Here is an 11,799-nt window from a genome sequence, read left to right on the forward strand (position 1 = left end):
TTCTTCTGAGATTCTTCTTCTAGCTCCATTGATCGTAACTTCTCAAGAGGGAGCTATATCCCACAGGTACTCTTCTCATGGGCTTTTTGCTTCCCTTAGATTCATGCGATAATGGTTTTCGATCCTTGGTGTTAATTGTGGAAAGAGATTTTTGTGTGAACACAAGAATGATATGTGTATATGTGCTTGGCATCGGCTGATAACTTGTGGTGTTTACTGGAAATGGTAGGAGGGTTCTTACGGGATGGCTGAAAACATAATGGTGGATTCTCATGTATGGGTGGAAGACCCAGATGTGGCATGGATTCATGGAGTTGTTGTTGATATTAAGGCTGACCAAGCTACTGTTAAAACCAATGATGACCGAGAGGTACAAAAAAGAAAAACACTTTCTTTTTTCATTTCTTAGTTTCATCACTCGCTGATCTTCAAGGAAAGTTGTTATGCAGTCCTTTGTCATGTTAAAGAAATGGTCATGGGGTTGTAGTGGCAAATATTACTCTGCTTTGTAAATCTTAGTTTCTTTTTTTCTCGAGACTTAAAGACAATGGATGTAATGCACTTCTCTTAGTGATCTTCAAGGAAAGTTTTTTTTGCATGGGAGAATATTACTCGGCTTTGTAAATCTTAGTTTCTTTTCTGGAGATTTGAAGAAAAGGATGTGATGCACTGAACATCTATCTTCATGAATACATTCTTTAAAATGGTTTCTTCTTTGTTTCTTGTTTTATTATTTGTTTTCACAAATATGCTCAAAGTGCTGGTATTGCTTTTAGTCTACAAAAACCACTAACCGGATCTTCACACATAATTCTATGCTTTAGTTCATTTTAATGCCATTTCTGGATCTTGCTGGTGCTGTTTTGCTTTTCACATTTCTGATTCCTTTTACTGTTTCAGGTTATAGCTAATTTATCAAAACTCTATATAAAAGACGATGAAGCTCCTTCAGAGGGAGTAGAGGACATGACACGATTATCTTATCTGCATGAGCCTGCAGTGCTCGAAAACTTGGCTACCAGATATGGGCTCAATGAAATTTATGTAAGAAAATATTTCATTTCTGGTTGCAAACCAAATATTTTCATCCTGTTCCTTGCAAAAAAACGCAGTAGTAGGCGAGTCTGTTATAATATCTTGACATCATGACAGACTTATACAGGAAACATTCTTATTGCTGTCAATCCCTTTCAAGGACTCCCACATCTTTACGATGCTGAGGTTATGGAAAAGTACAAGGAAGCCTCCTTCAAAGAGTTGAGTCCTCATGTTTTTGCAATTGGTGGCATTGCATATAGGTGAGTATGAGTCTTTACCTTTCATTTCTGTCATTATTTTCTTTTGTCAGAAGTTTTTTATTTATTAGTTTAAGAAAATTTGCAACAGGGAAATGATCAATGAGGGCAGGAACAAATGTATATTGGTCAGTGGTGAAAGTGGGTCTGGAAAGACAGAAACGACTAAGGTGCTCATGCGTTACCTTGCATACTTTGGAGGGCATACTGCAGGTGAAGGAAGGACTGTTGAAAACCAAGTTTTAGAAGTAAGTTGTGATGAATTTATCAAAGATTACAGTCTCTTACACTTGGAGGATGAGCTTTTTACCTTGCTGCGTATATCGAAGAAATTTTAAGGCCATGTGGAAGACTTTTTCCTCTTTACCTGCTTTAGAAAAAAATACATTTTTGTTTGCTCGGCTTTCTTGATTATACAGTCTTGAGATATATCCCTGCATTGACATCCTTAGATTGGACATTTCTCATTATGTGATACCACTTGGGTCTGTTCTCTTGGTTCTGGATCTAATTCTTTATGCCAATTGGATCATGTTACAGTCAAATCCAGTTCTGGAGGCATTTGGAAATGCGAAGACTGTTAAGAACAATAATTCCAGGTAAAAGTTAAAGCTTTTATTATTTAGTGCCTCCATTTTCTCCTTCGTCCACTTTGCTTGTCCTCCTCGCTCTTTTACCTGCTGTTAGTGGATGTTAATGCCTTTTCTTGTTGCAGTCGTTTTGGGAAGTTTGTGGAGATTCAATTTGATGACATTGGTCGAATATCTGGGGCAGCCATCAGAACCTACCTCTTGGAGAGGTCTCGTGTTTGCCAAGTTTCAGATCCTGAACGTAACTATCACTGCTTTTACCTCCTGTGTGCTGCACCTCCAGAGGTGAGCTATCTAAGTTGGCCTTACCTATAATCGGATGAATCTTTGAAGTGATAAATGATATCAAATTTTGCAGGATGTTGAGAGATTTAAATTGGGGGATCCTAAGTCATTTCGCTATCTTAACCAATCTAGCTGCTTCGAACTTGATGGTGTAAATGATGCAGAGGAGTATCTTGCTACTAGAAAAGCTATGGATGTAGTTGGAATAAGTGAACAAGAACAGGTTTGCAAACTCCTTTTTTTTTTTGCAATTTACCTATCACCTATTGATTGCTATATAGCAGCAACTTATCTTCTTTGTCTCCTCAGGATGCAATTTTCAGAGTTGTGGCTGCCATTCTCCATCTTGGAAATATTGAATTTTGCAAAGGAGAAGATGCTGATTCATCATCTCTAAAAGATGAACAGTCAAAGTTTCATCTCCAGATGACGTCAGAATTGCTCATGTATTATATGACTCTTCTACTTCTCCAACTAAATTCTGATTTTTGTCCTGCACGTAACTACAACTTGTTATTTTAGGTGTGATTCCCATTCCTTAGAAGATGCTTTGTGTAAGCGTATTATGGTGACCCCAGAAGAAGTTATCAAAAGAAGTCTTGATCCTCTTGGCGCTGCCGTTAGTAGGGATGGTTTAGCAAAGACAATATACTCTAGACTCTTTGATTGGTAATTTTCTTTGTCATTGTTTAAATATCTATTTTTTTTTTCTTCACATGCCACTGAGGTGACATCTGCTAAGTCAGTACTCATTATGATTTTCCAGGTTGGTGAACAAAATAAATATCTCTATCGGCCAAGATTCTAACTCTAGGCGCTTGATCGGAGTCCTTGACATTTATGGTTTTGAGAGCTTTAAAGCCAACAGGTGATAGCCGAGAGTATACATGGCTCACTCTACAGGGGTGATTATCTTAATTGTCAAAATACACCAAGTGTCCTCGAATCTACTAGATGAATTTTCAATTCTTTTACTGTGAGCTGAGATATGATAAAAACACATTACTTCCTCCAGAACTCTGATCTTAGGAAATGATGTCTTTGTATAAATTTCCACGACTTAAAGAGATATCTGTACATCACCTAATATTCAAACCTCTACTTCAGTTGTTCACTGACTTGTTTATATTGTCCATGCAGTTTTGAACAATTCTGTATTAATTACACGAATGAAAAGCTGCAACAGCATTTCAACCAGGTATAAGGCCATTTATAGGTTACGACTGCTGATTTGGCTCAAGATTTTGTTATTAATCTTAACTCGTTAATATTATACAGCATGTATTCAAAATGGAACAAGGTGAGTATGAGAAAGAAGAGATAGATTGGAGCTATGTGGAGTTTGTTGATAATCAAGAAGTCGTGGATCTTATTGAAAAGGTTTGTTTTATCCTTTTATCTGTTTTGTAAGGCTCATGTCTTGATGTGTGAGACCAATGTGGGTAACTCAAACATTGGACAGTATAAATCCACTTTAGAGAGCAATCTGGCATCATCTAGAGTACATTATCCTACGGCTCAACCTATGTGATTATCGAACATGCTTTCACTTGTAGCCTCAAATCCATGTTGAATATCTATCCTTGCTAAACCTGAAAGATTCATGAAAGCATTCAAGAGTTATATCTGTTTTCATATATGCTCACGTGTCTTAAATCACTATGCATTGTTCTGCCTTGAAAACACAAGAAGTAGCGTTACTTCTTGCTCTTCTATTACTTCGTGCTGCGTTTTTTCTTCTTTTCTGAAACTCTGACTCAGTCTTTTGCAGAAGCCCGGTGGTATTATTGCTCTTCTAGATGAAGCATGGTATAGTAAAATTTTCTCTCTGCAACTGCTCTTTAGTGTTTCGTCTCCAACCACTATAATTATGCGTTATAAATTAACGTTTATTATCTCTGCAGCATGCTACCCAAATCAACTCCTGAAACATTTTCTGAGAAGCTGTATCAAACATTCAGGGATCATAAGCGTTTCATAAAACCAAAATTGACGCGATCAGATTTTACATTAGTTCATTATGCAGGGGATGTAAGCTGCATTTCACACTCTACTGCTTGCAGAATTAAATATAGATATTATTATGATCTTTAAGGTGTCTTTCCATGTTCTCTTTTTTTCAGGTTCGATACCAGTCCGATCAGTTTTTAGACAAAAACAAAGACTATGTTGTTGCCGAGCATCAAGACATGTTAAATGCTTCCAAATGTTCTTTTGTGTCAGGCCTTTTTCCTCCTCTTCCTAAAGAGAGTAGCAAATCAAAGTTTTCCTCCATTGGCGCTCGTTTCAAGGTGAGATTTCTGCGAATCCATTGAGACTTTGTTTTAACTAATAAGTAGGACTGGATAATTGGGGCACACATATGAATTTGTTGAACTTCTAATTCCATACTCATCATCTGTATTGGCTAACATGTTCAAGTAATTGGTACAGCTACAATTGCAACAGCTGATGGAGACACTGAACCATACGGAACCACACTACATCAGATGTGTGAAGCCAAATAATTTGTTGCAGCCAACAGTGTTTGACAATGCCAATGTCTTGCATCAGTTACGCTCTGGGGTCAGTGTTTAATTTAAATTTTTCATGCTAACGTGTTTTGTTGATGTCTTGAGGTGTTATATGACATTTGTCTTGTGCAGGGTGTTCTTGAGGCCATCAGAGTGAAATGCGCTGGATATCCAACAAATAGGACTTTCATCGAGTTCTTGAATAGATTTATCATTCTTGCACCGGAGATTTTGAAAGGAGAGTATGTATCAGTTCTACCCATCAAGCTTGAACTTTCTTCTGCTCTTGTCTGCCTTATTGCTCCTGGAGTTTGTTATCCCAGTTTCCTTACCTTACATTGTAAGCAGGTACGAAGCAGATGTTGCATGCAAGTGGATTTTAGAGAAAAAGGGGCTCACAGGTTACCAGGTAAGGCTCCTAGGAAGTTGACTAAATGTAAAAGGAATCCCAGTTATGTATGAGTTGAATACATCTCGAACTTTCAGTATACTATGAAATTTGAGTTTCTCAGATAGCCTATTCCCATTGGTGGGTGTTGATATGATATCTAATTTGCAGATTGGAAAAAGTAAAGTTTTCCTGAGAGCTGGTCAGATGGCTGAGCTAGATGCACACAGAACAAGAGTGCTCGGCGAAGCAGCGAGGATGATTCAAGGACAAGTTAGAACCCGTCTGACAAGAGAACGATATGTTCTCATGCGGAGGGCTTCAGTTCAAATACAGGCTAATTGGAGAAGTGAGTTATGGCGTGATGGTTTCATTTAGCCTTTTCTTTTTACGTTATGTTTTCACTGATATGCCCAGGATATTAGTAATGCTGATACAGTCTCTCTTTCGTATTTTAGGAAATATTGCAGGAAACATATGCAAGCACATGAGAAGGGAGGAAGCTGCCATCAAAATACAGAAAAACTTACGCAGACAGGTAGCAAAGAAAGAGTATGGACAGACCAAATCTTCGGCAGTCACCTTGCAAAGTGGAGTCCGGACAATGGTTGCACGCCATGAATTTCGTTTTAAATTGAAGTCTAAGGCAGCAACTGTGATCCAGGTACTTTTCTCATTACTCTGTCTCCATACTTAACAAGTTCTTATGGAATCATTCTATCTCAAGAAATAGAAATGACTTAATAACTCTAACAAACTTGCAGGCGTACTGGCGTGGTTACAGTGCTATATCTGACTACAAGAAACTGAAAAAAGCTTCTCTGGTTTATCAAAATAGACTCAGAGGAAGAATTGCCAGAAAACAGTTGGGACAGTCAAATCAGGTATTCTAGATCTATGCAGTATCTATAGAGATGAATAGAACATGGTTCTTCTCATTAAAGGAAAAAGTATTTGGCTTGAATTGATATAATATCATGGGTGTAGGCTGACAAAAAGAAAGAGACAGTACATGAAAGAGAGGTGGAACTTTCCAATCAAGTGGAAGAGGCAGTTGATATGTCCTGTGTACTGCATTCAGAGCCAAGTGATGATGCGGAGACTGGAGACGAACACTATCCAAAAATCTTCATCCGAGCAGATAGTGGACTCGATAAGTCATTTGTAATGCCTTCAGAGCAAAGTGGTGATGAAGAGATAGAACATGAAAGACAGACAAAACATTCCATCCTAACAGAAGATGGAACTGAAAATTCCATTGTTCTCGAGTCAGAGAAGCCTTACAACAATTTTTCTGTTGTAAGCCACATAACGAATCCTATTCGTGATACAGAAGTTGAGTCCCTCACTGCCGAAGTTGAGATGTTGAAGGTAATGTTCGTAACATTTTGAAACAGCTTCTAGACATGGCATTCCAGTTATCTCCAGATTATCATGCTGTTCTATTTATTGTACTCTTCAGGCCTTGTTGGTAGTTGAGAAACAAAGAGCTGACATTTCCGAAAGAAAATGTGCTGAAGCCAGAGAACTTGGTGAGAGAAGACGCAAAAGATTAGAAGAAACAGAAAGAAGAGTTTACCAACTACAAGACTCTTTGAACAGGTATTATTGATTAGTAATTTTAACAGAGATAGTCTTAGATATAACTTCCATTAAAAAATAATAGTTGACTGTCTTAGTGAAAAACTTAGCATATGGTTTTAGGTGTACATTTCCTGATGCTAAGTCTTGTTTAGTGTATTCCAGGTTGTTATATTCTATGTCGGATCAATTCTCGCAACTAAAGTCCATCTTAAGATCTCCATCTATGTCTTCACCGATGGCTACAGTGCCAGTTGTACGTGATGACCTTGGTGACAGCTCTGAGAACTCTGAAGCTTCATCAAGTGATTCTGATTTCACTTTTCCAGCTCCATCTACTTCTTCTGCAGATAATTCAAATCTTCAAGTCATTGTTCAAGATCTATCAACCACAGAAGCCAAAGGTCAGTGGTAATAGCACCGTAAACCCATATTTCTCTATGAAACGAAATAGGTACATTCTAGAGTACACAACAAAATGAATTGTTTTCTAAAGTCGAAACACTTTGTTTCTTCATCCGTTTTTTATGGTTACACTAGCCTCCAAATCCACCTTAAATAATAAACATTTTGCGCAAGATATACATTTGTTCATGGAATCATCCTTCTCATCTTGTAGAACAATAATATTGCAGGAACAGAGAATGATAAGGAAAGGGGCTTTGAAGATTACTTTTGATGATGAAGCACCTATTTGATCTCTTCATTTGTTGTGTCAGATGGAAATTGTTTAGTGTTTACAAGTAGTTCAAACTCCAACTGTAGTTTTTTATGAGTAGATGCTGCAATGACATTGTAGAGTCGTCAAGATATGTCAGGTCTATGGGTTTAAATGCATACAACAGCTATGTTTGTTTCTTCAGCTAATACAACTGCTACTTATTTCTATTATTCATTTTCTTTCTTTTCAGTTCAATCTACGAGTTCTAATGGTACATGAAAGAAATTATGGTCAGATAGTGTAAGGTCAAATTGGAATCTAATTTAATAAGTTCAACAAGCACCAGTGGTCTAGTGGTAGAATAGTACCCTGCCACGGTACAGACCCGGGTTCGATTCCCGGCTGGTGCAATAATTTTTGTTATTTTCCCTGCCTATTTGCAATACTTTGCATTGCCTCGTCGCTCCAATTTTTAAAACGTTGCTATTACACAATGGAGTAAAAAACAGTAATAATCTATCACATGAAAATACAATAAGATGCACTGGATCATACTATAACACTAAGAAGGCAAATCACACATGCAGGAGGCAACATAGATAATGAAAATATCATAGGATCAACGGATGGATGTTCAGAAAATACTTCGGTTAGCCAGTTTTAACGGGTAAGATAGTAAATGACTAGAAATAAACCCACAAACGATGCGACGAGTGTCAGCATTCTTCGGCTTGATTTTGTCTCAAACACCTGCAAGGATTCAGTTCAACGTTAGAGACTCTTTTGCAACACAGAGTGAAGCTAGTGTAAGGGAGATTTAACCGTTTTAAACCGGTCCATGGTTCCTGAGAGAATTCCCCTTGATGAATCCATATCATTGCCCTACAAGTTATAACAACATATTGCAAAATGTTGAGTAACAATGGCATCTCTCTGGGCCAAAAGTAGCAGAAAAGGTTGAGAAGTACCATTCTGTCAAGCATGCGGTTATGAGTATCAACCTCTTCGTTTATATCTCCAGAAAGCTGGTCATGAAGAAGAGACAAATCAGAGTCCAACATAGATGTAACAATGTTGACCAGCAAATGTTAAGCTTCATTACAATTTGCATTCTACAACAATAGGAACTCGTCTAAATTGTGTTGTAATAGTATGTCATCACTACGTTTATCATGCTTTGTTCCATCTACAAAGCTTGTTGATCATTCATACTTGATGTGAGATTATGCTCACAAATTTCATTCACACAGACAGAAAACAAGTTGAACATAACAGAACCTATGTTAGAGCTTCTATACTTCAACATGCTTTGTTCCATCTACAAAACTTTGTTTATCATGCTTGCAAGTTTCATTTACACTCACAGAGCACAAGTATGAACATGAATCAGAAGAAATGAGAGAGGCTTACTCGTTTCAAGAGAATGACTCTGTCTTGTAAACCTTCCAAGGCACGCTCATTCTCATGCTCATTGATTTCATGAGAGGCGTAAGAAGCAGCCCTGATTCCTCCCTCTTCAATGCCATCAAAGAGCGCACTTCTCCCACCCCGAGGCTCCCTGCAAAACCCCACACAATATTACAGCTCACCATCTTCCACTCGGATTACAACTCTTGGAGACGGACAAATAAACTTAGACGCTATGTGTCTTCTTCTTCTTATCTCTTATACAGCTAACATACGACATCTGCTTCTTCAGATTCGACCGACGAACCCTAATCTACGAATCACACAGCTCATGAAAGCATATACAATCACAAGACTGGCCAGATCATTTCTATTTCCAAAATCGAATAGAAACAAAAACATTCGAGCTTGGATCTAACCTTCTAGGATTCATCGATCAATCGAATTTCTCGAGATGATTCCACCCAGATATCAATCACCTTCCGCGAAATTGAGGAATAAAACGGTTGAAATGTTGCTGTGGTTAATCTCTTACACTCAACAGACACACAGACGCCAAATGTTAAAACTTCGCGGGGGGGGGGGGGGGGGGGGGGATAATTGAAACTATGGGGTCGAATTGAAATTATTTTATTAATATTGGAGCAGGCAATAATTTTTGTTATTATCGAAATAGGTCCCACATATTTCTTATTGTTTACGAATAATTTACAATAATTTACAAGAATAATCATTTTTAAGTTTTGTAACAAAAATAATCTTCGATCAAAAAAATGACTAAAACAAATTTTATTAAATGATAAAAATATATTTACATTTTTGGGTTAACTAAAATACTTAGGGTTTAGAGATTTTGGGATAGAATTTCAAATTTAAAAAAAAAAAAAAAATTTAAAATAAAAATAAGTTATTTTGATCATTTTTTTGAGCTTGAAAAGTGCTATGAGATAGAATCGCCCTACAAATTATGGGGTCAATTTACAATTATAAGATTATTATTGGAGCAAACAATAAATTTGGTTATTACCAGAGTAGGTCCCGCGTCTTTTCCTCTTTTTCAGGAATCGGATTCTCTCTGTATACAAAAGCCCTTGTCTAGTCTAGTCGTCGTCGGCTCTGTTACTCACGTCGTCTCTCAACCGCCGATCAAACAGATTTTGTGATGGCAGCTAATGGATCAGCTTCACCGACGGAAGAAGGCGGAGGAGTAAGTAACATGGAGAAGTTTCTCTGCGAGCGATTGTTGGACCAGTCGCAGCCAATCTCAGAGCGATTCAGAGCTCTCTTCTCTCTCCGCAACTTGAAAGGCCCTGCACCTCGCAGCGCTCTAATCCTCGGTTAGTTCAGTCTCTCCTGCTCTCGAACCAAAAAAGATTGTTACTTTGAGTAGAACGTTTGAGATCGTCTTTGAGTAGTATGAAATCAAAATAAAGGATTGATTTTTAAGTAAGGGATTGTGTTTTGATTTTCCCTTCTCCTGCAGCGGCCAGAGACTCATCCAACTTGTTGGCGCATGAAGCTGCGTTTGCGTTGGGACAGATGCAAGACGCTGAAGCAGTTCCTGCTCTAGAGTCGGTTCTTAATGATATGTCTTTGCATCCTATAGTGCGCCATGAGTTGAGTATAGCTGATGATCCTTGTGCTCGAGTTGATCATTGCTTCTTCTCCGTCAGTATATGTTGCTGATGCGATGTTGTGTTTAACAGGCAGCAGAAGCTCTTGGAGCCATTGGTTTAGCGGGTAATGCTGACATTTTAAAGAAAAGCTTGGTCTTTGATCCTGCTCAGGAGGTTCGGGAAACATGTGAGTTAGCTCTCAAAAGGATTGAAGAGCTGAGTAATGTTGTTGATGCAGAGACAAAGAGATCGCCTTTCATGTCTGTTGACCCTGCGGCTCCTTCCGCTGCTTTCTCCTCTGTCCACCAACTGAGGTTCTTCTGAACTTGACCAACTCAGAACGCTTCTAGAAAATGATTTTTTCAGTTTGTGACAGATCATTGAATTACACAGGCAGATTCTTATGGATGAAACAAAAGGCATGTATGAGAGATATGCTGCTCTTTTCGCTCTGAGGAATCATGGTGGAGAGGACGCTGTTTCTGCTATTGTTGATTCTTTGAGTGCTAATAGTGCCCTTCTACGTCATGAGGTTTGTCAAGTTTTGGTCATTGTTTGCTAAATTGCTAGTGAGGACTTGCTTTCCAAAGGTGTTCATGGACTTGCATATGTCTGTGTCTGTTAAGATCTGTTATCTTGGATCTTTGCTTCATTGTTCTCCAAAATGATTGATATAATTTTGTGTAGGTTGCTTATGTCTTGGGGCAATTACAAAACAAAGCTGCTTTAGATACTCTAAGCAAAATACTGAGAGATGTGAATGAGCACCCAATGGTTAGACACGAGGCTGCAGAAGCGCTTGGTTCTATTGCAGGTATCTTTCCTCCATCCCATGAACTATCACAACTTGACTTGTCTTTACTTACACTCTTGCATTGTTTGGCTATTTTCAGATGAGCAGAGCATCGCATTGCTACAGGAATTCTCAAGAGACACTGAGCCGCTTGTTTCGCAAAGCTGTGAAGTTGCACTGAGCATGTTGGAATTTGAAAATTCTGGCAAATCATTCGAGGTAAAATACTTTGATCTCAAAACTCTTGCCCCTGACCTTGAATACTCTAGGTGAATCTGTAATGACACATATGGAAACCTGTTTTTGCAGTTCTTTTTCACTCAAGACCCGCTTGTTCGCTAAGAATCTTATCATTCTTCTTCAATCATTTACCAACAAAGGAACACAAACTTTAGTAGCAAGCAAGAAATGAGAAACTGCCACTTATCATCTCATTTATGTAACGATTATCATAAGTCTCTGTATTGAGTTTAAGGTTAAGATACATTGTCTTGATCGGTATGAAAACTTTCCATTGTTAAAGAAATGGAATGAGTGATTACTAGATGATACTTGACTTATTTGCCAAAGCATCTCTATCAATGTTTATATGTAGACGTTTAATCGAATTATTAAAAAGCAGAAGATTCAGAATTGAATGTACAAAGTTTATGCAAGCACCTAACCTTAA

The 11,799-nt window shown here is 38.0% G+C and overlaps 3 protein-coding genes and 1 non-coding gene across 5 annotated transcripts; 3 read left to right on the forward strand and 1 right to left on the reverse strand.

The window, feature by feature from the left end:
* The first annotated feature begins 223 nt into the window (after positions 1-223).
* On the forward strand, positions 224-7,556 carry LOC106353200 (myosin-16). Of its 2 annotated transcripts, none has more exons than XR_007315049.1 (25): positions 224-370; positions 901-1,044; positions 1,153-1,298; positions 1,387-1,543; positions 1,836-1,894; positions 2,011-2,170; positions 2,244-2,393; positions 2,480-2,616; positions 2,693-2,839; positions 2,937-3,038; positions 3,311-3,368; positions 3,449-3,550; positions 3,942-3,979; positions 4,075-4,201; positions 4,294-4,461; positions 4,604-4,735; positions 4,816-4,925; positions 5,032-5,092; positions 5,243-5,420; positions 5,530-5,735; positions 5,836-5,955; positions 6,059-6,442; positions 6,534-6,673; positions 6,808-7,056; positions 7,288-7,556. XR_007315049.1 is itself a non-coding variant. In XM_048737081.1 (25 exons), the coding sequence occupies exons 1-25, from the start codon at positions 245-247 to the stop codon at positions 7,329-7,331; spliced, it is 3,435 nt and encodes a 1,144-aa protein (XP_048593038.1). In that variant the 5' UTR covers positions 224-244; the 3' UTR covers positions 7,332-7,556. The 2 variants fall into 2 exon arrangements, 1 of the variants encoding a protein (XP_048593038.1); XM_048737081.1 differs by having other exon boundaries at positions 6,818-7,056.
* Positions 7,557-7,652: 96 nt separating this feature from the next.
* TRNAG-GCC lies at positions 7,653-7,723 on the forward strand. Its single transcript has one exon. It is a non-coding gene; the product is annotated as a tRNA-Gly (tRNA).
* Positions 7,724-7,780: 57 nt separating this feature from the next.
* LOC106356835 (bet1-like SNARE 1-1) lies at positions 7,781-9,293 on the reverse strand. Its single transcript, XM_048737082.1, has 5 exons — positions 9,140-9,293; positions 8,724-8,871; positions 8,282-8,338; positions 8,136-8,195; positions 7,781-8,063 (listed from the first exon to the last, which is right to left on the reverse strand). The coding sequence occupies exons 1-5, from the start codon at positions 9,151-9,153 to the stop codon at positions 7,974-7,976; spliced, it is 369 nt and encodes a 122-aa protein (XP_048593039.1). The 5' UTR covers positions 9,154-9,293; the 3' UTR covers positions 7,781-7,973.
* Positions 9,294-9,794: 501 nt separating this feature from the next.
* LOC106353199 (deoxyhypusine hydroxylase-like) lies at positions 9,795-11,675 on the forward strand. The gene is made up of 7 exons (XM_048737083.1): positions 9,795-10,057; positions 10,204-10,337; positions 10,427-10,650; positions 10,730-10,868; positions 11,024-11,150; positions 11,230-11,348; positions 11,439-11,675. Exons 1-7 carry the CDS (start codon positions 9,883-9,885, stop codon positions 11,469-11,471), a joined length of 951 nt encoding a protein of 316 aa, XP_048593040.1. The 5' UTR covers positions 9,795-9,882; the 3' UTR covers positions 11,472-11,675.
* Positions 11,676-11,799: the final 124 nt, after the last annotated feature.

The sequence above is a fragment of the Brassica napus genome, chromosome A7, assembly GCF_020379485.1.
Source record: "Brassica napus cultivar Da-Ae chromosome A7, Da-Ae, whole genome shotgun sequence".
In the NCBI taxonomy this organism is placed as follows: Eukaryota; Viridiplantae; Streptophyta; class Magnoliopsida; order Brassicales; family Brassicaceae; genus Brassica; species Brassica napus.